Genomic DNA, 26,294 nt, shown 5'->3' on the forward strand with positions numbered 1-26,294 from the left:
CAAAATCACTGCACTCAACTTCATTAACATTTAGCTTATAAATATGTTATAATTATGAATAATTAGAACGCCAGGTTAGCAAAGGGCTAGTACAAGTATAAAAATTGCATTCTATCAAAACCTTTAAACTGGTAATTGTGGAGTATGTGGTAACAATTTTGATACAACTGAAAGAAGAAAAGGTGTTATCTGTTTACTGGTTTCTTAACCCACCACCTCTGTTCAATGATAGTCATTCACTGGGTACATAGATGCTTTCTTTAAGGCCAGATTTTCCCGGCCCAATTGTCGCTTTTCTCGCCACTGTAACATTGTCTCAAATTGCAGTATTCTCCTGAATGATAGGTGTTGCAACTCAGATAATACTGGCACATAAATACTGATATACAAGGAAAATAAGCCAAAACCAGAAGCAAAGATTTGACTTTTTGTTTTTTTGCAAAGTTTTCGCAAATTCACAAATTCTCAAGTTTTCAAAAAGTTGCAAAATCTTCCTCTGTATATCTGTAAGTCTTTGAGCTTCTGTGCTGGAATATCATTAAAGTGGCCGTAAAAAACCCGACACGATCGTACACTCGTGTCTTCAACCCAGCTTTGGCACCCGGTTTCAAAAACGGCGAGGTACACGACCTGACTGGCTGAAGCGCCACAAAGATTTTGGCATGCAACACACGAAGCTACGTCAAAATCAGCACACGACACCCGCGATAATGAGCGTAGGGCCATTAGTCGTATCGAACCATCTCTGTCACCGAACACTGAACACTCGTCTCTTCGATACATTCAGGCATAGCTCTCGAAACATGTGCATTTCAGCATTCTTTGCCAGCCAGGAAGAAAGCATGGGTGGCACTGGCAGTTCAAGATTTTAACTTGAAAAATGCAATACAGTATCTCAGTATCTCTATCTAACTTACACAATATAAAAATTGTGACTAATATTATTATTCCATGTGCAACTCAACTCTACTTAAGCCTGGTGATTGTTGTGGGGTGGCTTTTAATATTACTCAGAGGCAACAACAACTTTCATTGAAAATAACAAATATAGTGAAGTCGTGCCTTTGAAATATAACTTTAACTTTAATGAGAACATATCTGACTCGTTCACATTGCAAAAATCTCCCAAAACATTAACGCACTTAAAGGCTATTCTCTTTCAAGTCATCTGATTTCTTAAAGCTGTTCTGAAAGACTATTTAATGTCTCTTGTTGCCTGTCTCTGAAGAGATCTGACAAAACTGCTGTAAAATTTAGTTTCACAAAAACCCAATGGGTGATGCTTTAAAAATGAAATGCTTTTTTGTAATTCTGGCCAAATGCTTGATTGCTGAAATAATGATGTGGAAATAAGCTCACAAGTGTGTTTCAATCACAACTTAAAACCTCTTTATCAGTTGCCGTGTAGATTTTCACCAGCAAACGCCCGAAATGCCTGCGGCAGAAGCTTTTTTTGTTTTTTGTTCCTTTCTATATTTTGGATAAGATTTCAAACATTCATATCCTCCAACAGAGCCTTTTGCATTCTGCAATCTTCAGATATCAGCTAGTAAGAGTCTAGGTGCCCACAGTGAACGAATTTGGAAAGAAAGGGTAGTAGTCATGCTCACGCTATTTAACTGACCAAATGATTATCGGGATTTTTTCAGTCACAGATACATAGTACAGGGCTGTGTTCAATATTGCTGCAACAGAGAACTTTCTATCTGTAAGGTATTCTATGTTCGTCAGCTGATGTAAATTCCTCTCCCCACCATCATACCGCTGCTACTGCAGGAACAGAGGTCAAACATGGCAACATTTTTGTAGTCTGACAGTGAAATTGAAAATTATACATAACAGCAAATTAGGCAATTGCGTTAAAGTCTTACAATGTAGCTATTTCCGTTGTAGCAATAACCGAACAATGCTACAAGTGCTCCTTGTGAGATTTCAACAGTGACGCACACCAAACATGCTTCTGTTGGCCATTTTTACTGCAAGAGTCCTTAACCCTCCGCTGAAGCCGTAACCTTAGTTCACACTAAGTTTTAGAAGTTGACTTCCTATCAGCCCTTGTAACAAAGTTTCTGTTTCTAAGCTGCTTTTTTTTTTTAATTTAACAGGATTATAATTTCCTTTGCCTTTGAATCATCTAGATCCTGGTCTAAATACTCAGAACCTACCAAAGCCAATAAAATATCACTTCTTTCTGCCAGTCTCTCGACTGCTGTATGTTGGAAAGGTTCCATGCATAAAATATCACTGAGATCTACCCACATATATCCAGTACATTCTGTAATATAACCAACCTTAAACCAAAGTTTTCTTTCCCTTCATACAGCTCCAAGCTATTAATTATTTGCACTATTATGCATATTTAAAAATCAAGGAAAAGATTACCAACAACCTAAGGCCAGCCTATACAAAAAAAAAAGAACAAGAAAGAAATCCAAGTGTTGCATCAGTGAAGATTTGTCTTGTTTGATTAATCAGACTTGGTCTTCCGGGGCATTTCCAGTTCACTCATGCAGACATTACCAAATATAACAGCACATAGCTATAGGTAATTTAATAAACCACCAGTTCTGTTCAGCTGTTAACAATGCAATCAGAAATATCAGCACTGGAATAAATACTGTGAACAACAAGAGCATGTGCAGGAGCATGACAGGCAAACACAAAACAGTACACCTCGACTCAACACTTGACTGGCGCTAAAAAGCCAAGACTTTGTAGACCTGGACATTGGTATGCAGCTGATGTGCTTCAGAATACAAAAAATGAACTTTGTCCCAATTCTACATAACACATTCCACTTTTTATTAGCATATTTTCTTTGACTTTAAGCTGCACTATTGACCATGTAATGTACTGAAAGCTTGTAGCAGATGTGTAAACTGAAAAAAGATCATATAGGATTGTGCATTCCAACATGTCATATTGTTGTGAAGATTTTAATATTTTTGTGAATTAAAATTCAAAAAGGATCCCTACTTTAAGGATCTATTAACAGCCCTGGCTAACAGTAAAAAAATGTTTGGGAGCTCTAGACTAAACAGTCAAACAGGATTTTTGCAATATTTTATTATGGAGCCCTCATATACAGAGGAAAGGGAAGGCAAAGATTACAAACTCCAGGGTCAATGATTTCAGGAGAACTCCTCCTTAAACAAAATCATTGTTTGACTCTTTCAATACAAAGTCTGTTCCAGTGGCTAAGCAAAACACATGATTATTAGAGCGCCCTCACAAGCACCACAGAGATTTCTGCTGCAACCTCCAAACAGTCGGTAATGCAGCCTTATTATCTTCTGAGATTTGTTCACCACCATAAGTGCAAATACTTAAAACTCTCTTCACACACAGTCTTTGCCATCTCCTGAGCTACACTCACAGTCACATCAGCCCAAGTGCTGGTGTGCAGTTTCAGGGCTTTTTTATTTTTCTAATTCAGCAGTTTTCAGAGGAATGCTGTGCAGCTAAAACTGAAGTGAAGCTTTTTCGATTGCTCAGAGGATTTACCTGTACTCGTGACTGTCCTGGAATCTTGTGCTGTTGGCAACTCGTTGCTGTGCCGTCTCCATCAGCAGCTTCTGAGTCAGACGGCTGCTTGGCGTGGGGTCGCACTCAGGCAGCTCCTCTGGTCCTTGGTCGCATCTCCATTCCTCATACTCCTTTAAAGGTGGTAAATAGCTCGATAGCCCCTTTCCATTGCCAGAAACCGAGCTCTGGTCACTGTACAACTTTGGGCTTTCACCCCCTGTCCGTGTGTATTCCAAATATAGGTCAGATTTAAGGAATAATGGATAGGTATTTTCCTCCATCATAGTCTGTATTTCAGTCTGAGCCTGATCAAACATGGCAGGATCAATGTGAAGCTTCATCACACAGTCTCTGATGAAGGACTTTGTAGCTGGTTTGATCTGTCTAGAGACAATCCCATTGTTGTCCAGGATGTATTTTTTATATATCAGCTTTGCCAGTTTCACCTTCTTCTCCTCAGTAACCTCACTGGCTTCAAGTTTCCGAAAACCACTGCAGGCAAACCAGAAGTCCAACATATCTGCACATTCCTCTTGCTTGAGGAACGTCCTAAACAGCAGGATGCCATCCTGGTCATCCAGGAGAGAATGAAGAGATTCCGCCCACTTTAAGTAGGGTGGTGTTGGCGAAGCGCTGCCCTCCGGCTCGTAACCCAGGTCCAAGTCAGATCGCCTGGGTGTAGCCACAGACGGCTCACATTTGAGGCTCTCATTCTTCGAGGAGAAGCTGAAGTTGCTGTGCTGGCGACCATCACTGCATATGAGCTCTCCTTCTTCACCGGGGACAGGTGGTCTGGGAGCATCCTCAGTGAAGCTGCCTCCTAGGTCTGCTAAGTAGCCCCGTTTGTCGCTTATGCTCATAGTCCCAGCATCCATATACCACGTCCCCGTAGAGCCCACACTGCACAACTATTCGATCCAGAGTTCTACTTATGCCACTGCAAAAGAACTCCTGCAAGGAGGAAAATTTATAATGAGATGCAGCTTCAACACGTCATAGAAAGGCAGTCTTTTGCTACTCAGTGACAGGGCACTAACAGTGTAACATTGCTCTGAGGTTTTTACAATACAATTTATTCCACACTGAGAAATTCACAATCAATAGAATACCAATGTGGTTTTTGGGCTTTTTCTTTTGCCGGATTTTTTTAAAGCAGGTAAATAAATATCACTTATTTCTGTGTCAGCTTTTGAAAACTACTCTAAAGCCCTAAAGCACATTGATCTCACATTTGAGTCATGTCCAATAACACACCCACAGTAAAAATCAGTACAGCGGTACTTTATAATCAAAAAAGCATAAAGTGAAAGAAAAGCATTCATGCGCTAGGATCAGATATTCGACATTCAATCTGCAAACCTGAGCAGAAATCGAAATCTACAGCTATTAGGCCTTTAATATGCGCCGAAAGTCTAGAGGCGTATTTTTACTAGACAGCAGTATGAATACAGTGTAGCAAATGCATATCATTAGCTCACACATCTATTCCAGTTTCATTCAAATTAGTATTGGAAGGGTGAAAATTCACTTGGGGTTTACAAAATTAAATTGATAATGAAGCAGCCCAAGTCTATTTCCCACTAGCTGACATAGCAGTACTGCAAATGACACATTCTACATCCTTATGCCATATTCTCGTTTTATATGATACCCCCTGGTGTTAGGGAAGGACCTGGGATGGTGTATCAAATGATTTTAGGGATCAAGGACACATCTTAGTCTTTGTGTAATAACCAAGTGTGCTGCTTTTTTGCTGAGGAACGACACCGTAGAGCCCGGATCTCCACCTCTACGCAGTCCGGACTGCTTAGCTTATGGCTAAGCTTCCCAGATACTGTGTCAGGATTCAATTTAAGGTCTAATGCAGCCACAGCTGACCCTTTAAATTCACATATCCACAGCAGCTCCACTACATATCCACTACTTCTTGACAGCTGCAAGCAGATCCAAATCACGGGTAGAGAAGCTGAACGCAAATAGCCCTGACTTCAGCCTAAATCACTTCCCAATCGAAATCCCAGTGCAGCCTACTTGTTGACTAATAGGATTAAATATAAATGTTGCCAAATTATGATTTCAGAACAAATGACAGGTGGGTTTACTGTAGCAAGATCACCCTTCCCTTTAGGGCACACCCACTCTCTTGTCTGGTTCAGTACTGATACAAATCTTTTCTTTCTGATTGAACAAAGGCTGTATGAAGACAAAACTGGCAGCAGCGGCTCTGCTCGCTGCAGAGCCCTGGAGTGTGAGCAGCACGTGCACTGTGCATCAGGCCAGATGTGCTGGAATGAAAATTAGCCCTCCCCTCCAAGAAAACGAGCGTTTCAGGCCTATTAACGATGCTGGTAGGAATAAATCACCCGGGCAAACTGCTGCTACCTGTAAAGACGATGCATCCGCGTATTAATATATAAATGAACCTTCTGTGCTCTCAGGTGTGCGGCTCCGGCGGAGGTATATTTAGAAGGGATTCCATACAATTTCCGCCGGTCAGAGTCGAGTTAAAACAGGGGGAAAAATGACCCTTTTTTCTGAAACCGTGTCAGTTGGGTTGTTCCTTTGAAGTGAGCCTCTCATCACATCCATGTCTTGGCCTCTCCAGAATGAGCAGAACGACAGCGAGTGGGGGAGGGGAGCCAGAAACAAACTCCACACACACACACACACACACACATAGAGGGAGAGAGCGAGCCAGGCCTATCAGCAGCCGACCGACAAGTGCACAACTTTGTCACACTAATAATATCTGTGGTGTACCCGCTAACAGCTGCTAAACTAAACACACAGCATAAGCACCCGTAAACATTTCCCCTACCGTCAGAGGACACAGAGGGAATCCCAGCAACCATTTCCGAACACATTTACAATCAGCAAAGCAAAGCGATGGTATATTCCCCCCCCCCCCCCCCCCCCCCCCCCCCGATTACCGCAATCCCAATCTCTGAGCAAGGGGGGAGCCATTAAAAAAAGTGACATATACTTAACCGGTGAAAATCTTTCTGCTTGCGAGTGCATCGGGCTATCGGACCGACACGAGTCCCAGCCGACAGTGTCATTGTTGCGAATTGCAAGAGTTTAAAAATAACAAAGAAAGCAGCCCGCTCTCCGCCTCTCCATGGCTGTCTCTCACTGTCTGTATGGAGCTGAGGCTACAGGAGATGATGCACAGCGCCTCGCCTGTTCACTTCACAAACTGCCGGTGTTAAGCTTCGGTACATGTGGTACACCGATTTTTCCTCTCCACCCGCCTCCTCCTCCCCTCTCTCTCTCTTTCAAGTGGTGAAATACATGAAAATTCATGCATAATGCACAGAAATACGACATAACAACACATTTAAAAAGTCAACTGATTAACTGCTACACACATCAGCATCACTGTGCACATTAAGCTGAAAAGCCGTTTTTTTGTTGTTCACATCAGATCTACAGCCAGTATGATAACCTGTGATGTCAGCGTTGCCCTGATTTTTAATCCCTGGTATATATAAAGATTCAAAAATGCTCAAATGTTTACCTTAATGGGTTTGAGGAGCCTTATTTTGTCAGAGTGTGTCTTGCCAGGCAGAAACCATGACACAGACTCAGAATGTATCCACAAAAGACACTAAAGAACTTCTTCAGGGAATGAGTAGCACTTATCAGCAAGAGTAGACTACACTTCAGAGCAGGTTGGGCAACCACTTGTTTCGGAGTCAGAGAGTCTACAGGTTTCATTCCAACCACAGACTGCACCAGATGACTTTACTGATTATTCTACAAGAGCCGCTTTGATCAGTTAAAATCAGCAAAGGTTTACTCTTCCTGTTATGTGCTGCATTCAGGCGGCCTTTATCATAAACTTTTACCACCAGGAAGTTTCGCTAGAACATCTGATAAAGCAGACATCAAACGTACCGGTACATAACACATAATGATGAGGCCATCAGCTAAACTTTAACATACTAATAGTGTGAAAACAATGAATCTGGCTGGCCTCATTATTCATGACACAAAAAAATATGGTACATTTTCTGTGTAAATGCAATTTTTGCAAGTATTTTTAAAGCAACTGGGATAAAGAGATCTTGTTCGAGTGTCTTTATGAAGAAAACTGAAGTGCATGAATTAACAAATATAATAAGCAGTTTGCAATAGCCAATGTGCAGCTGCTGACTGATTGTGTCATTTGAATTCCTCAGCTGTCACACTGTTTTACTGAGCCTAAGATGTAAAGCTAGTGGGACACTATAATAACATATTGTTTTTGATTAGTAAGTAATTACATGAAATCATAAAAAAAAAACTAGAGTAGGATAACAGGATACAGGTGTATACAACAAGAACACAAACATTTCACACTTTGTCTCAACGTATCACTCCAAACACCGGCTCAAACCTGGAAACCTTTCAAGTGTGAACTGTAGTTCTTACAATATTTATGCGGGCAACATAAAACATGAAAAAGGCCCAATGCACTGCAGCCTCCTCGAGGCAAAATTGATTTTGTGCAGAAGCAGTTTAAGCATTTTAAGTACCCTGACAGTTCTCTCTTTATAGCATCAGTTACTCTGTGTTATTGTTGTTTCTTCCAAAAGCAAATCAGAATAATTCCAGCACTGTCAATTTTTTAACTGGTACTTTCTTTGAGTGAAACAAAAATAATTTGGTCCTCTAGTCACATATGTAGATCTGTAGTTTAAATCTTGATGTTTTTATGGATTCATTCTTAGCTTTTAACAATCAAACAGGTAATGTTGTGAAGAACAGCTTCTTACGAACTACAAGTGCTAATACAAATAGTTATCCAAACCTTTGTCACTCCTCAGCTGGTTAACTGTAAATCCCTGCACATATTCGTGACATATCGATATCAGAATTTGTAATGGCCGATGAATATAAGATGGGAGATGTTGCATAGTCTGTCAGCCAGGGGGCACTGTGTAACTTCCCAGTTGGCAACACTTGTTTGGAATATCCCAATCATAACAACCAGTTTGTCCGAGCAGAGTCGGGCAGAGCGTAAACAGAGTGTACACAAGTAATCCATGGCTTGCTGTGACAATAATCAAGCATTGTGATGTTATCTTAATAAGGACTCGTGAATAACTACTCCTATCAAATGATAGGCAAATCTGTTTATGTTTGAAAGGGAAAAAAATGGCTGATTATATTTGTAAATGACCATATATCAGTATTGGCCTTAAAAATCTTGCATTGGCCAGGCTATAGTATTATAGTCTTATAGTATTATAAGACAACGCATCACTGTTGTTTTTACTCACTGGCCAGCTGTGAAATAAGGAACTGATTTTAAACATTTTAATTGTTAAAGCCCTTCATGAATCAGCTGCACAAAAATATTACAGGTTTTTTAATTCCATATTTTGCTCCTTAAGGTCATCCCAACAATTTCTCTTCGTCTTGTCTATAATCTAAAGGCAACCATTCTCTGCCACCAGACTCTGGAATCGTCCCACATAAGAACATATTTATGTGCTTATTTTAACTGACAAATTAATCATTTTATCCTAGGGTTTGCATACCATTTTATTTATTTATTGTATATTTTATTAGTTTTTTTTATTGTTATCACATTGCCTTGTTATGGGTTCTTGCGTTTTGTACCTGTTTTTGGAGACTTGAGAGTATACTATGAAGCAAGATCAATGGGTTAGCGATGATGAGTTTAAAGTCAGAGTTTTACATGAGCAACTTGCTAAGGCGTACATTACTAAAGCTATTTTAATATCCCCTTTAGTGGGCTACTTGGAATAGTAACATGTGATGTTACTTGTATCTAATCTAAAGTTTCCAAGCTCCAATTAAAAATCCAATTAAAAACAACCAGCAGCACCAAGAGTGCAATCGGCTTTAAAATAAATACATGAACTCCAGTCAAAATCTTTATTTTAACGCTCTTGTTGCAGCATTACTCTCTTTGCTTATTTCCAGTAGTGTTGTACTTTTTGTCGGATTGTTTTTGAATCATCATGACCTGATAATGTCTACGATTGGAATCATTTTGTGAAAAAGAAAAGTCATATGGCGAGTGAAACGCCTCCTTTTATGTCAGGACACACAAAGCCTGAACCAGAAAACCAAGTTTAACGGAGAAAGTTGAAAGATACCCCTTATCACTGACTGAGAGTTTCAGGTTTAGTCAAGCCAGCTAGCGCAAAGGAAGTGTTGCTATGTCAAACTTCTTTTGTAGTATACTCCTTTGTAGTGTTAACTGGAAATTTTCTCCTCCAAGGGTCAACAGCTTCTGGGTCTACATGTTTATATTTGGTGAACACACAGATGGAGAAAAGGCAGATCTGCAAGCAAATCCACCTGCATTACCTTGAGTTTGATTGACTTCCTCACGCATCCTCCAGTAGTGCATCCTTTTATTGAAGATTCCATTGTATTGTTACTCAGCACACATTTCTTCTGCAAAGGTAAAGCCCTTCTCACCCCCGTGAAATGGAAAGTCCTGGCTGAAGCAGAATGTCGCCATAATGGTTTGCCATTGCCATCCATTTGCTTCTGAAAAGAAAGAAATATTGGTTAAGACTAGTTCCTACATAACTGAAAAAATGCAGGAGTTCAACATTATGGAACAGTTACATTTTCATTTGAAGATGTTTCTGCTGCAATATATCTGAAACCAAAACCATTACTGATCTACATTCGAAATATTCTTGAAAAAACAAAGCTAAAGCTCCTAACACTAGGGTAGGGTGGCCTCATGCCCAACACAATGACCCAGTCCATTACACCGATAGTTTAAAATTGTAAAAAACTATAAAATTGTAGGGTCTTTACTTTAGATTATAAAGTGCCTTGAGGCGTTGTGATTTGGTGCCCTATAAATAAAACTGAATTGAATTAAAAAGCTCAACTTTTTACAGTTTGAGTCATTCAGTCCCTCCTGAGATAATTTGAGATGTTTTCTTAGTCACCACCCAAGTAGGATCTGTTGCACTACAAAAACCACTGACACAAGTTGACACTGAGGAAAGTACAGGAGTAGGTCAAAGAATCAAGAAGCAGGCAAACCATGCACAATATAGCATCCTCTCTAACCTTAGCCCTGCTGCCACCTTTAGTTCAAAGATGAATAACAATCTTACCGTAAATAAATCTCCCCGTTTGTACAAACTCCTCTTGTACAATCAGGAGTTGTGCAACCACAATTGGCACACAGATACCTCTTGAGCATCTAAAGGTTCTTATCTATACCACATGTAATGATGTTGTCACATTGTCTTGCAACTTTGTAACAGGCTAAGATGATATGATGACAACATTACATCTGATATAGATAAGAACCTTCAGATGCCCAAGAGGTATCTGTGTGCCAGTTTTGGTTGCACAACTCCTGATTGTACAGGAGGTGTCTGTGAGTAATCAGAGAGAGATTTCTCATATTACAGTTAAAGTAAATAAGAGGAGGTTAAAGTCCCCAAAATTAACAGATTTGATGGTTCCCAGAAGTCAGTTATCTGCTTTTAACTTCAGCAATTAACAAGAAATAAAATGTGCCTTTCTGCATAGAACTGTCCCTAAAAATAAGTGTGCTTTATCATAAAAGACAAATTCACACTTTGACCTCTTTTGGCATGCTGTCCAAAACATAACACCACAAACTGTAAATAACTGCAACAGTGAAAAGGTTTAAAAACATAAGCTCAAGAAGTCCTGTAACCAGAAGGCTTTTCAAACTGGACCTCTTTGATAGTTTGAAACAGCTGGGTGTGAAATTTGTACAAAAAAATGTTCTTCCCTTTCTTTTTAACTACAAATAAATAACCCTCAAGCAACTGGCTCGGCCAAGCTGCTTAGTGCACAGAGGAACAATAGAAGAGGCTTCTCTGTGCCTAACTCTGAAGTGTGAACAAGTTTTCACTAAAATCAGCAAACCTATTGTAAAATAAGCACTTTGTGTCAGAATTGTTATGGAAACACACTTGTATAAAACCTTTAAGGAGAAGATTTTACATTTTATTCTTAATTCCTTTATGCATGCACCCATCCTTCATACTAAATTCTAAAAATGCACATTCACTATTCTGTACTTTGCAGGGGGGATTTTTTTTTCACAACCCTACAAAGCTACCTTTTAAAAACTGTTCTCATATTTTAAAATATTCTCAAATTACTGCTGCAGTTAAGCATTACCAGAGGACAACTTCATGTCTCCCAGTTCAGCTCTTTATGCATTCTTTTGTTCCACCTGTCAGTGTGGATTTAGGCTCTTTTGTAGGCTTTGGCTGAAACAGGCTTATCTCTGCTGAAGACTCTCTGATGAACAAAGCCACATTAAGATATTTAAATGGAAGCTCCCATTTTCAGTGCACACAATAAAGATTTTTCAAGCTGGCTGTCTTCAAAGAGTTTGCCAAAAGTTAAGAAGTATAAAAGAAACAACGAAGAGGACAATGCATCTTTCAAAGCTCTCAAAACTATAATGTAAAGCAATCGCGGGGCTTATGGACTAAAAACATTCAAAACCGTTGATATGACGAACGAATATTAAAGCTTTTCTGTATTTGTTTTAAGTTCTGGAAATGATCCAAAGAGTAATATCAAAAGACTGTCAGAAAATGTATTCTGATGTCCTGCTGATATCCTTTGTCCAGGCTGAATAGATCATGACTAACAAGTCTTGGAATGGATTAGCCACAGAGGATTGAGCAATTTGCAGACTTGAGTTTATTTTGCAGGATATTATAGCTTGCAGAGCACCATATTCCCAGAAAAAGGGAAAATAAAGCTTATTAAAAGGCCTACATTTCCCATGGTGATATAATACCAAAGACATACATGCAGAACCATGTACCAAATGGCGAAAATACATTGCCAGACATCAGCCGGCTGGAAGAAATCCAAATTAATTTAAGTGTTCAATCTATCGTGGTCTTCACTTGTCTGGTCATCCGATACACACTCACTGGTCAAATCAGATGATGTGCTTTGCTTTTGATGAGAGGGCTGACACAACAAAACAGTACGGCACAGACATGAAAGACGGTAACAGACGTAAGGGAACGATACACAAGACAAAGGAACGTAACACCAATTTTCATCCTCACAGATTCCAAAGCAAACATTAGACCTGCTGGTTTACCTTACTGTGTGCTTCTTGGTTTTGTTGTGCTGAATCGCAGACTACTCCCACCGCTTTTCTAGGCATCGAGTATAGTCCTTCATAGTCTGCAGTAAAGACAGCCGCCATCTTTAATCACAACAGAGTCCATCTGTCGATGGTTCTTCCCTTTCTACCCTCTCTTTCTCTGTTCCAGTCTCTCTGTTCCAGCCCTCTGTTTGTTGTGGGGGGGTTCTTATTTTCCATCCAACATCAAACCACCATATCGACAGGCTCATGGGCCGCCCAGTAGGGGAGCAGCTTGAACATGCTGCATTGGCTGTTGTCCTTTTCCAAGCTGCAGTTGAACTGACCGCATTTATTTTTCTCTGACTTATATGGATAGCTCGCGTAACATATTTCTGCTCTCAGGCCTTTGATTTCAACAAGCCTGGCCTCAAAGCTCCTCCATGATTGCTCCTGAATGCATCTTTTCTTTGGATGTTCTGATTGATGTGTTTTGGGGTTCTCTTTGATTTAGGCCACATCTGTGTAACTACAATTAAATTCATGTATTTTTATTCAGGATTCAGATCGTTTAAGCCTCAAATCTGTTTTAATGTTTTGGGTCTCTTCCCCTTATTTTCAGCTATTCCGTCATATGAAATGTACAAAGAACATCGTTCCTTTAAAGCAAAGCTCAGCTGAAATTCTTTGATCTCACCAACTGAAGCTCAGTTTGACTTAAGAACCTTCGGACACAATTATAAGTCTAAAGACTGTATCTGCCAGCTTTCGTCCAGCTAATGCATTTCATTTAAAGTGACATTTCTTTTTTGCTCCTTTTTGGCTTTCAAAGCTTGAATGCAAAGCCGTATATTGTTTACTGTCACTGTTGTTGCACCAAACTCTTTGAATGAACAATGAAAGGAGTTGAATTTCAAAATGGTAGATGCTCTCACCTTTCTCTCCTGCTGTTTGGCTCGTCGGATCTTATTTCTGTTGTCCGCCATGACTGGGCGCAGTCCCCTGTCTGCCACTCTACAATACTTTCTGCTCATAATGATTCTTACTAGTGTGTTGCTGAAAGATGAGCATCTTTACTTTATATTACAGCTTTAGCCGTGCGACCCTATTGGAGGAAACAAGGACCAGATGATTGCATGCACAATGGTATTGTAGCTATGGTAACAGACCCAACAGGCATGAGGACGTGCACCTAATTGTTTGTACAAATTTTAAAAAGAGAGAGAGAGAGGGAGTAAGGAAAAGAGTGAGAGAGAGGGAGAAATATAAGTATTCAGTCAAATTGAATTGTTTCTTAGACGTCTTGCAGGCTTTTCAGCCATGAGAGGATTTGTTATTTAAACTTACACGTATGTGCTGTGTAAGGCGGTGGAAACAGCCCCGTTAATAAGCAAATGAATGCAAAGAAAAGAGAAGAGATGTGGGTGAACAGAATATTTGGAGAGAGAAAGAGAGATGATATTCCCTTTGTCATGCAGCTTAATCAGTTGCTTACCTTTCAAGTGGATTTCACACTTGCATGTCTGTTTGCGACCAGGGTCAAATCCGGCATACCCTTCGCACAATGACCAATTTTCCCTTCAAACTACACCAGCAGAGACCTGCAGCGTTGGCTGCCACTTCATCACATTTAATTTACACTATCTACGCTTAAAACTTACATTTAGGTTGCTCTATTTAAAAAAAACAAAAAACATATTTGTGCAAATCTGTCAAAATTACTATCACTTTGTTACTTTGTTCTTTTTCTCAACAAAATTCCAACCGCTTAGCTGTCCAAGTAACTTTACTGTGTATTGCTTTAACAGAGGTTAGTGCTCTTTTTATGTGATTTTCTACAAAAAACGGAGGAAACAATTATCTTTATTGAGGTAATCTAACATACTTCTGCACTTCTAAAGTTTATTTTATGGTTCTGCATGTATCTTCATTTCCATAAGTATTTGCCTATGCAGAGGGACTTACGCAACTTACGCAAACACGCTTGCATCCAGCTCTCCAAGGAACTAACAGTATGAAGCTCAGTCAATGAACGTGCGCTGACTGACTGAAAATTGGGCCATAACAGAAATGGGAGGAATAGAAGAGTTCACCACAAACAGTGGAAACACAAAAAAGCAAAAAGCACAGTTGGTTGCTACAGTGGATGCTTTTCCTTCTTTTTAACACTTCATTTCACATCAGCTTTTTGTATAACTTTGCTCTTCTCCATGGCCACTTGCTTGTGACAGTGACCCCCAGTGATGGGAAGCAGCTACAAAGTATCAACACGCAGCCAAAGATGGTTGCAATTACTGATAAGTCAAAGGAGCAATGTATTGACAGCATTTAGTAGAAGCCCTCAGGGATTAATGAAGGTCTGTTATCGTGATGGTGGTGCTAATGTGCATGCTCTGCATGTACATGGTTATTAAGGAAAACATCTCTAAGCGTTTTATGCATGGACAAGGAAAATAAGAGTCAACATCAGCTTTGACTGTGCATGCTTTTATCTAATTTTTAACTTCAGACTGTGCACAGTATTCTCGACAGCACTTTTCTACAGTTGACCACCTGATGTGCTACGATGTTCTTGACAGCACTTCCTTTGCATTTTTCATGGATGAAATGAAAACAGAAAATCCTTTCTTTAAAATAACTCGTGTTGACGTAGCCCTTTTTAAGGAACTATAAAAGATAGAAATAGCTACAGAGATGTCACCCATTGGTTTGTGAAGTCCCATTTTGAAGCCTTGAGATCAGCCTTTCCAGGAAAACAGATGTGATAAGAACAGGCGTGTCTGAAACATCACTTGCTCATTGGCTCATTGGCCATAGCTTGTTAGTAACAAGTCCTTAGCCAGAGAGTGGGGAGAAAATGCCACGGCATGACCAAAATTTCCAAAATAGATTTAGGTTTTTATTTAGTGTGACACAAAATAAGTTACTGAGTGCATAAACACAGCAGGGAAGTGTTTAACGGGCCAAACAGAAAAAAATATTTTCTGATAAAATTCTACAGGATCAGGAGTCTTTTTGCAATAATAGCCATCACCATCTAGAGGCACTTTTACATTGACTTCAAACTAATTCTATAAAACTAATTTTAAAGGCACCAAAGGCAATTGATTAGCTTTTCTGCCACAACAAAAAAAAAAGGTTAATAACTATATCGATCAAATCAAAACAAGAATGATAACTTTCTGGTTCGGTCGAATTTGTCAATTTGTTGGCTTTCTTTTATTCCATACTTTCTGCTAAAGTACAAGTGCAAACTTTAAACATAGTGCATACATGGTTAGCACTTGTGATCTCTGCAATATGAAAGAATATACAGGGAATTATTTTTTTATGAAATGAACAACTTTTTATCAAAACCAGTCTAGCGTGACTGCCATAAAAATGCTTAAAGATGTAAAATAGAAAAACAACCAGAAGGTTAGTGCAGACTATTTATTTTTATATTTATTTATTGTCCACTTACTGTCAGTTACCAGAACTCAGACAAAGCAAATGTGCTTCAGTCTAGAGGAAAAAAAAATCTTGTCTGTTTACCACAAAAAATAAATAAATAAATATTCTCATAGTTTCAGGGCAAAAGAGTATTCATTCACAGGCAGCATAGCAAAATAGGATTTCTCACAGCAACAGACCAATAAATAATTAAACAGACTGCTACAGTGATACTACTTATTCTCTCAGGGAGTAAGATGCTTGGTGTTTCCTTCATAAAGAAGAATGCACACTGTAATCTTACACTGGAAAATATTCTATTTCTCAGGTTGTAATGTTGCAGGGGTTTATGATTTGAAAAAGAAGACCAGGGAAAAAATCATCTATGAGCTATAAAATAAACCACAGGCCCTTTGAGCAGTTTGAAATCCTTTTGATTCAATGCTGGATACTTATCTGGTTTTATTGTAGAAACCTGCCCGTAAGACAGTTACAGTCTGCTCAATAAAAGTTCATCTTAAGAGCATGCAATCCAAATCAAATCACATAATTCCCTAGATGGGAACTGTAGTTCAACAGTCACCTTTGTTAAATACTTGAGAAACTTAAAAAAATCTCACAGTCTGAAAAAATATATTAGTATATTAATAAATGTAACACTCTTGTTTTTAAGTACTTTGCTATTTATTTTAGATGAAAGTTTGCTGCTTTGGTCTACTAAAGCACAGAAAGAAACTGGCACGTTTCAAGGCACTCTGAATTCAATTTACCTGTGTGTTTTTATTCCACAGAAAGCCAATTTTCAGTCTGTAGTGCTGTATGTGCTATAAGCAGGTCAAGGTGAGTACTCTACATCTGCAGTTTCCACTGCTAACACACTCCCACTGGAAATGAGTCTTATTCATTTTTCAAACAGCCTCTAGCATATCTGATAAAATAAAATATAAAAAGCAGCTCGGCCAAGCATTCATCTTTGATGTTTTGCAAAGAAATACTGTGGAAAGCTGCAGTCTGATTTCATGCATATTGTATTCCTTGTATTCCTTAGCAACGAATTGCAAGCAGCTCACTGGTTTTTGTAGCTACTTCTCATTCATGTCCATCTCTGTCAATTCCATACTGACTAAAACAATAGGACTGCACAAAATTGGATTCGATTTAGATTTGTTCTGATCATACATTTTCTGTAGCACCACTGTTAGGCCAAGCTGGGAAATACAATGTTTTTGAGTTCCTGAGCTTGCAGACATTATTTCAATCACTTACACTTTATACATTGTTTGATAACAGTTTTTTGTTTGTTTGTTTGTTTGTTTGTTTGTTTGTTTGTTTGTTTGTTTGTTTGTTTGTTTGTTTGTTTGTTTGTTTGTTTGTTTGTTTGTTTGTTTGTTTTAAGAAAAATAACTTTATCAATAAGATAATTATTTATATATAAGAAGGGTAAACCTTCAGGTAACATCATCTTTACTTTTGCTTGACCCCATTGCTTAAATTAGTTCAATTCTACATTGTGTACTGTTTTAGTTTTGCAGAGTGTAGCAACATCACCATTTCTAGTAGCTTTCAACAGAAACAAAGAGTAACAAAGAGTAACAACAACAGCAAACCTACCTTCTGTGTAGCTCTCTGTTGCTAACACTAGTCATAGGAGAGCAGAGACCTCTGCCTGCCAAAGATTACAAACCGATCTTGTTTTCATGGAGTAGAGAACAGTGCCCTCTTGTGGCCAAATGTCGACAATACATTTGTACCGATTGCATGTTTTATCTCAGCAGCATAATGGCGCCTGTCTCGTGGGAAAAAGACCTGAAGTAGCAGCTCTCCACAATAAGTCATGGAATATAAACTCACAATGAAAATACAGCTATTCTTATAACTATTAAATGATATCTTGATGACGAACACAGCGCAGGCGCGGTGGCCAAGTGGTAAGGCGTCGGTCTCGTAAACCGAAGATCGCGGGTTCGAACCCCGTCCGTGCCTTTTGTAGTATTAATTACTTTTAAACGTTAACTTTTGTGAGAGTAATTGCATTTGGGACCTTTTTCATTATTTTTCAAACAGTATATAGCTAGAAAATTAGCCACTGTAATCCAGGATGTTGAATACTTGCATTAATGTCTTGTCATACATTGAAAATACTGTACAAATAATACTTGGCTTGAGCTTGATAACTAAAAAAATATGTTTTTTTGTCATTTATAAACTAAAATAGCAGTTCAACATTATGAAATTTGAAATTCTGTACCCCATATCTGCTCAATAATTCTCAATGAAACACATGTTGGTCACATAACACTGTGATCAGCTCTGAGACAGAATTAAATTCAATTTGTTACAAAATGTATTCAGAATCCACCCTCTTTCCTATATAGATAAAAGGTCCATAAATATTTGGACATGTTGTTTACATCACCACGGCAAATTTTAAATGAAACAATTGAGGTGTGCATATTTTCATCTATTTCAAATAATGCATTGATGAAAGTATTGTATTGAATGTTTAAGAATTTAAATACATATTTTTCAAAAAGGTTTTGATATTTGACTGACAAATGAGACCTGGTACTTTGTAATTCCATTACAAGCAGATAAAAGGTACTTGGCATCTGTTCATGGGAACAGGTCGTGCAATCAAATTCTTAATTATAAAAGACTATACTTACATATCGCGTAAGCAACCCAAGAGTTTCTAAGGACAGAGAAACAGGATATTCTTCAATAGTCAAGCCAGTCACTTGGTCTGAACTCAATATCACATTGTTCTCATGTACTGAAGACAAAACCAAAGACAAAGGCAGAGAGAGCAACAAACAAGCAGCAACTGCAGGAGGCTGGAGTAAAGGCCTAGCAGAGCATCTCAAGGAAGTAAATGCAGCATTTAGTCAAGTCTATGGATTCTACATTTCAGACAGTCATTGAGTACTTATATATAGCCCGTTATATTTAAAATTATATTAGCTTGTCCAGTTACTTTTGAGCATTCAAAAATGTATAAAGGCTCAAAAGTAACTGGACAAGGTGTGATGTCTCTATGTGTATAGAGACATCACACCTTCTAATTTGAATTTTGGGATAAGATCAAATTACTGGCGCAATCAGTATCATGAGAACTCATTTCAATGCAAGGCATAACTGCAAAGAGCCATGGATGAAGATTACATGGAAATGGAAAAATCTGTAGTAGATTTGCATATTTACCCATGTGTTTAAACAGCTCTAGCAGAGATCCACATTTTCTTATTGAACACTATTATGACATCACGAGTGTACATTTTATTCCCCAAAAACATTTCATTAGCTCAAAAATATATATTTGTATTTTTTATGCTCTGCAAACATACCACTGATGGTAGACTAGTGCAGTTTCCTGGGTAACGCTTCGTGTTGCAGCATCAATGATTCATATCTGGTTCATGTTGCATTGCAATCACGTTCTGTGTGCTGAAGTGACCCTTTGTGAAATGAGAGGTGATAGAAGGAAAACAACTGGAAAATGCTGCAGTGCTTTGCAAAAGCTTTAATCAGTGATGTTGACAACACACCGCTGACGGCTGATTTTCAGACTCTGGCTACAATCACTGAGACTCAGTGCTACACTTCCTTGGTCCTAAATCAGCACCTTGGTCACTAAAAACTATCACATGGCAAATTCACTGGTTCTAGAGGGTTTTCTTGTCATGATTGTGAAGTGGAAATGTCTTTTTGACTCTATGAGCAGAAGTTTTCAGGAACATGTTTACGACAAATTTTCTAAGATGAGTTTTTACTTACATCCATCCAAGTATATAATGCTGTGGGCGTTTTTTCCATCCTAAGATTTGTTGCCTTCAACCTTGTGCTTAATGCTTTTAATTCAAGATTCAGCTCAAGATCTATACTAGTCACCCAAGATGACATATACCAGCATGTACGCATAATGACACAGTCTCACCTTAGTGCCTATGAGATCAGAAAAGCAATTATCGCCTTCAAAATAGCTTTGGCTTTCACAGCAGCTTTTAAAATCCTAATATAGTAAGTAAGATACTACAACCAAGACACTTAGTAAGCTCAAATAGCCTCTGGACTGCCTAATGACAGATGTTTATCGCTTTTCCCTCTAGAGTTTTCCGTCACAGGTGGAGGCTGTGTGGAGAAACATGGAGGAAAATACTTTGAAAATGCGTCTTCACACAGAATCACAGAGTCATTCATTAGTTTAAAAGGGCTGAGTCAGGGCTGTATTTCCAAATATAAAAAGTGCCACCCCAAGCTGAAACTTGAATAAATTCAGCTACTTGTTGCTTATATAATGACACATGGTATTTAAGTAGCAGGTTGTTATTACAAAGGGACTGTTAAGATTTCTACAGATTCTACTTTTCCCTAATTATAAACATTATTATTTTTGTGAATAATCCATGTGAAGAGCTGTATCATCTCTGTAATAGAATCCCCTTGAATTCATTTTCTGCCCTCTGCAATTTAAGCCTTAGAAAGAAGAAAAACACCACAAATGGAGTATAACAGGAGTAAAACAGGAGGAGGAGAACAAAGGAATCAGTAGCACGTGGCAGACTGGCAGCAGGTCTAGGCTGCGCTCACATTGATTTCCTTGTGGGCTGTATACTCTGCTTTCAAAAGAGATTTTTATACAGTGAAGGCAAGAGAAAGTGACCCATTCAACCTGCTCTTACATTCGGATCTCAGTTGGTAATTGTATTATGGAAATCAAAGTCCTTCAGTATCATCACTGAATTAGATGAATACAAAATCATCTGACATAGCATGTGGATAGCCTCCAGTCTAGCAAGGCATATCCACATATTTGTTTGTTGTTTATGTTTTGCGCCCTTTAAGCCAGACTTCACTGCGTGCCGTCTGGCTCTCCGTTGGGGACCCAAACAGTTGATTAAAGAATGCAATTAGCATGGAGCAGATTCTGTCAGCTCTCCTTTGGGGATTTAAATGCTATGAGTCGATGCACGATTTCTTCAAGAGGACCACATTGCTCTGCAAGATGCTAATATAGGGTCAGCTAAGACCAGGTTTTGCATTTGTATGCGCTAAAGGAAACATTATTTTCGGCAGTTTAAATGTAATGACTACCTAAAACTTACAGTGTATCTAAAATGTGTTTTAAAGAGAAACGGAATAAAATGTTTGTTCTTCAGAAACTTATAATGGCTAAAAGTGTTATTTTTACATATTTATTCATATTCATTCACCGTCTGTAGCAACCAGACCAGTGCGACCGAAGCTTTTCATAGTATTTATCTTTTCATTTTTACAGATGAAAATGAAAATGAAAAAATAAAGAAGAAGAGTGGAATTTTGAGTCACTTTGTCTGCCATGCGGTGGATAGAGATGACTTCTTTAACCTCAGAGTTTACACATGGCCAAGCCTGGACACAATCACACAAGTGTTTTTGGGCTGTGACCCAGATTCTTAATTCCAGTCCGGGACTTTGGGTGGAGCACTTTCGCGTCATCTCCCATTTCAGCCCACACAACTGAACTGCACTAATTCAAAGAAAACGTGTTTCCTATGTGAATTCCCTGACCAAGCTTACAGAAGTGTAATATCAGATAACATCAGATCAAGTAACGTTGAAGAAAGCTTTGGCTACTTTGATTACTGGCTGAGATACTCTTTACTGGACATCAGAGAGGAAATAAAGTTTTACCCCTTTTATCTAAAATTGGTCCCAAAACCAGAACACCAGTTGTGGATCCAAGAGAACATAAAACATTAATGCTTTTTAGTTAATATACTTTATTGAGTCAGTGACATGTTACTGATCATTATGAAGCACTAACAAGAGCTTTGTTTGGATGTGTAAAGATGCCTGCATAGCTGTGGATGTGGCTCCATCTACAGGTGAATATCAAATGTGTCAGTGTATTTACATATAGCCTCCTGTTATGAAGAGGGCTGCAGATGTAAAAAAAAAAAAAAAGTTTCTTTATTTCAGCGACTAAAGGAAACCATTGAAGAAACAATAAGATTCTGCAAGCAAAGTTTCCTAATGGCAACCCAGACAAAATCACCCGAGATCACCTTTAACCCTTATGAAAAGAAAAATTTAAAATTAAATATGTAAATCTTTAATCAGTAACCTGTGTGGTATGCAGATGTGTGTACTTGTGGTAGGTACATTAATTAAGAAATAAAGCACGCAATATTCTAACAATCTCAAATTAGCTGGAGGAGAGAAATAAAAAGACTGAGTCACTATATACCTTAGATGAACAATCAAATCACAGACCAAATATTGCCGCAGCTGAGTCATTCTCCTAACCGCGAATCCAGGAAGTGGATATAGAGGCCTCAGGCCGTTGCACATGCAAAATCATTTGGTAGCTATTTAGGGATTATGAGGTAATCTGTACACATCATAAAACACATGCAACTGTGACCATATTTTAAAACCTTAAAAGGAAGTAAACATGCAAGAGGTTTCAATTTTTTTTTTCAGTAATAAATACAAAAATAAAATTTGGCGCTGCTGCTGAGACTTTTCCCTCACTGGCTTTGGAAAAAAGTGGAGGAAGTCGTGTCAGAGCAGATTTTAAATATAAAGAAAACAACCCTCACCATTAGCTCAAGTGTGGGGAGTTTTTTTTTTTTTAACTCCAGTAAATGAAATCCAGTCAAAAACACACCCAAAGCATAGAGTCAGCTTCACTGTTATGAAGCAGGCACTCCACTTCACAGTTCAGTAACACATGCTAGCCAATAAAAGTACTATTGTTAGGTCTGAGTATTTGATTGTTCCCTCTATTTGACTCGAGAAAGAAAATAGGTGGTGTTCATTTACTGTAATACGTTGTGTGTTTTTTATTAAAACAATTTCTGCAAAAGCAGAGTGACTGACTTACTGTAACGCTGCGTATATTGAAAGAAAAGGCACATAAGACACATAAAGATGTATTTATTGTGTCAGTAAATATTGCATGTAGGATGCTCATGGCCACATAGAAAATCTGGCCATAGTGCATATTTCCGAATGAAAGGTGCTTTTCTCAAACATTTGGCAGCATCTCTGTCACACTTGCACAGCAGCTTTTCGCATTGGTCCTTCAAATTATCTGCAATGAAGAACAGGATTTTCACTCATTTTCAGTCAATTTTTCATTAACATTGTGAATCTCTTTTTACGTTTTTCTGTTTCATAGCTACGTATACAAACATTTGGAGAACTCCAGCTATATTTTTGTTTCATTTTTAGCAGTTTGTCTATAATTAGAGAAGTTCAGTAACCAGTTATAAATACCATTTGGGTCATGTTTAAACCTAATAATGTACAGTGCTTAATAAATTTAGCAGACCAACACTCGAAGTAAGGTTTATGACACAGCTGACCTAAATTAACACTCTTGGTAATCACCAAAATCATTTTTTATATATTTCTGTCATGGTTAATCTGCCAGTAAGTGCAAGTTCTTTAGTCAAAACTAGATTTTTTATGTGAAAATATAATTATTGCTGTTATCCACGAAATTCCAAGTTTACTGTTATACAAAAACCATGTTATTATTTTTTGATTCAGATGCCAAATTACAGTTATTTCTAAACAGAAAAAAATTTAGTGAATGAATAATATGCTTGATTCATTTCTGACCTCTAGGAGAAACCCAGTGTGCTAGGTATAAAAACATGAATCCAGTTTCCTATTTGCCTAATAAAAAACAAAACAATTTTAAGATAAGACAGGATTTTGACAGATTTCTAAAATATTTGTTTTGTCTTGTTTTTTTTGGGGGGGGGGGGGGTTTGACAGCTGGTCTTTTTGATAAGCAAATACTGTGCTTTATGCCATTAAGATATCCTGGATAAATCCTTCTTTTCTCCAATCAACTGTCTTCTTATTTGCTTTCTGTGTTTCACTATGGGAAAGCATGAGCAGCCTCATCCTTTCTGTGGCATAAACATGAAGGTGCAGGTGCCCACATGGCAGTTAAGCTGATTATAAGAGTGAGTGATCAAGGGCGATGACCATCTGACCACCAATTTCAAAATAAAATGAATAAATAACAGCGCTGCAATGTCAGTAATGGTCTCCGCTGGGGCATTCCTTTCAAAATTGTGTGCTTCTGCCACTGTTTGTCAGTAAGATTACACTAAAGCTATCTGTCTGCCTTTTGTGAATCCATCTAGGAGACATTGAGGGGTAGCAAAGGAAGATTTTATATTGGTACTGATCTCAATCTCAGTACAATTGGACTTAGTGAAGAACATCCTAAAATTCAAAGCCATGGAATTAATAAGAGCATCAGCTGTTTTAACTTTAAATCATGGATCGCAAAAAGAAAAACAAAAGAATGATAGAAATCGCAATACCACACTCAGCTGTCTTGTCCTCACAGGTCCACCGATACTGACTCAATTTTGTATAGCAGCCAAGACGTTCTGCATCTCCATAACAGCAATCATGTCTGTGGCAGCACCTGCACACAGACAGATTAACAACATGATAAATCCATTATTTTGAAAACTGAACTCGGCCCGATCTCAATCTAGGAAAGGCAGGGTAAAGAAAACAGTAGGTGGGTGGTTGCAAGGCTGTGGTTTAAATCACACCAGGACTATTTAAAAGGCAGGGCAGGATCACCTCATGAGTTTTCACAACAGATAGTTAGAAGTTAACTGGCTTGAGGGGGTGAGATGTCTTGTGGTTAAGAAGGAAAAGAAGGAGACGGTAATTAGGATTTGGGTGTGGAATTTTTGGAGTAAGTATTGGACCGTGTGAGTCTGCTGAATTTACACAGCATTCCCTCCTTCCATCCCGTCGCACTGCATTTGTGGTTCACTCGACTCATTCAGAAGCGGAAACTATGCGTACACATCAGGATGTGGATAGACTGGGAAGAACCAACGGCATTTAGGAGGAGAAAATAATATGTACACATTATTTCCTCCTCCTGCGACGAAAGGCTAAACTTGACCTAAGTACTTGGAAGGATATTTTTTGCGAAGTGTAATGCCTAGGTTGGTTATATATAGTGTCAGCTGACTGTTTACATTTTGGAGTGCGCTATCTTCAGGTGACCAGATATACTATCCTCACCAATTTGTATTTTCTTCTGTCAGGTTCTTAAGGGAATGTGATAATAAATGCTGCCTCACCAGTCTGCCCTGTCCTTGGGCCAGCCTTGGCCGCCCAGACCACAGTAGCATCCGTACACCATATAAGCCAAAGCAGATCTCCCGGTGCTGCATTTGATTGCTCCTGCCAACTCAAGTAACCCTCGCTTTGTCCGCTGCGATCTGCGTGTTGCCGCAGAGGCCACAGTCACTGCAAAGAGACATAAACAACACAAGAGAAGGAAAGAAGTTATCTCTCTGTCCCTACACCGGTCCATGTACTATATATGCTTTAGTGATTTGGTATGCAACACAATCTTGATAAAATTATACATTAAAGAGTTGCAAAGACGTTTGTGCTGCTATTTGCTGGCTTTATATTGTAAAATGTATCTGCAAATTGGATTTAGGATATAAGAAACTTTCTGTAGCTGGAATTGAAATGTTCAGATGTCCGTTGCAATAGGTAACAGTACTCAGAGGACTGACTTTCCTGTTACTCTCCCTGAACACCATACCTAAGGCTTAAAATCACAGACAAGCACATACTATTTTACAGCAAAATCAACACAATTTGCTCCATTTCAAGTGCTCACTGAATCACTGTTCTTGTGTAAACACAGGTAGTTTTCCCCTCAAACATGCACTGACTACCTCTTGAAATAACTTCTTAAGCGTGTAGTTTTCACTATGCTTCCCTGTGGAGCTCTCTTTTAAAGTAAATAATCACCTTACCAGATAGCAGGAGAAGTATCCGATAAAATACTGCCATGGCATGCAACAGGTAGTTAAAAATCTCATCTGTAAGTGCTCTTCACTTCCACCCTCTGAGTGTAACATTGAAAGGAGTGGAGAGCTTTTTATAGACGCTGTTTGAATAATCTCCTGAGCGTAACTATTGGCTGGAGGCTAATCCAGTGTTTGTGAATCTATGCTCCCCCTAGTGCTTTATTGAAGTTGGATCAATGTTTGTGTTTTTCTTTCGTTTTAGCATTAACACTGCAATATTGAGAAAACAAAATGTTCTGTTTTTAGATTTTCTAGAGGTGTAAGATGAGTCGAAGTTTTATGGAAAGACACATATTATTGTTATTATCGTTATTATAAGAATTTTAAACATAGAAAAAAAGATTTTCAGCTTTTTTGGGGGGTTGACAGTGACATATAATCATTATTACATTCCCCTC

General features: G+C 38.5%; 2 protein-coding genes across 7 annotated transcripts in view; both read right to left on the reverse strand.

Moving 5' to 3' along the window:
• axin1 (axin 1) overlaps window positions 1-13,634 on the reverse strand; it is a 29,876-nt gene extending 16,242 nt beyond the window's left edge. For 3 of the 6 annotated variants that reach the window (XM_080904213.1, XM_080904214.1, XM_080904209.1), the window contains exons 1-2: window positions 6,514-6,668; window positions 3,505-4,476 (exon numbers count right to left, since the gene is read on the reverse strand). In XM_080904213.1, coding sequence (XP_080760339.1) covers window positions 3,505-4,400 — 896 coding nt within the window. In that variant the 5' untranslated portion in view covers window positions 4,401-4,476; window positions 6,514-6,668. Of the gene's footprint in view, window positions 1-3,504; window positions 4,477-6,513; window positions 6,669-7,042; window positions 7,171-9,849; window positions 10,036-12,619; window positions 12,749-13,539 lie in introns of those variants that run through there. The other 3 variants (XM_080904211.1, XM_080904210.1, XM_080904212.1) reach the window with 3 other exon arrangements.
• A 9,155-nt stretch (window positions 13,635-22,789) lies between these two features.
• Window positions 22,790-25,936, reverse strand: pla2g10 (phospholipase A2 group X). The gene is made up of 4 exons (XM_080905878.1): window positions 25,843-25,936; window positions 25,150-25,318; window positions 24,364-24,470; window positions 22,790-23,111 (listed from the first exon to the last, which is right to left on the reverse strand). The coding sequence occupies exons 1-4, from the start codon at window positions 25,877-25,879 to the stop codon at window positions 22,963-22,965; spliced, it is 462 nt and encodes a 153-aa protein (XP_080762004.1). The 5' UTR covers window positions 25,880-25,936; the 3' UTR covers window positions 22,790-22,962.
• Between the last annotated feature and the right edge of the window lie 358 nt (window positions 25,937-26,294).

This window comes from Rhamphochromis sp. 'chilingali' (assembly GCF_963969265.1).
Source record: "Rhamphochromis sp. 'chilingali' genome assembly, chromosome: 15".
NCBI classification, from domain to species: domain Eukaryota; kingdom Metazoa; phylum Chordata; class Actinopteri; order Cichliformes; family Cichlidae; genus Rhamphochromis; species Rhamphochromis sp. 'chilingali'.

What these genes read in the sequence shown, in the direction of transcription:
- pla2g10 (XM_080905878.1), bottom strand. Translation starts at nt 25,879, where the DNA reads ATGGCAGTATTTTATCGGATACTTCTCCTGCTATCTG. An exon ending in GATACTTCTCCTGCTATCTG is followed by an intron (nt 25,319 to 25,842) that starts GTAAGGTGATTA and finishes GTCTCTTTGCAG; the next exon opens with TGACTGTGGCCTCTGCGGCA. An exon ending in GGACAAGACAGCTGAGTGTG is followed by an intron (nt 23,112 to 24,363) that starts GTATTGCGATTT and finishes TCTTCATTGCAG; the next exon opens with ATAATTTGAAGGACCAATGC.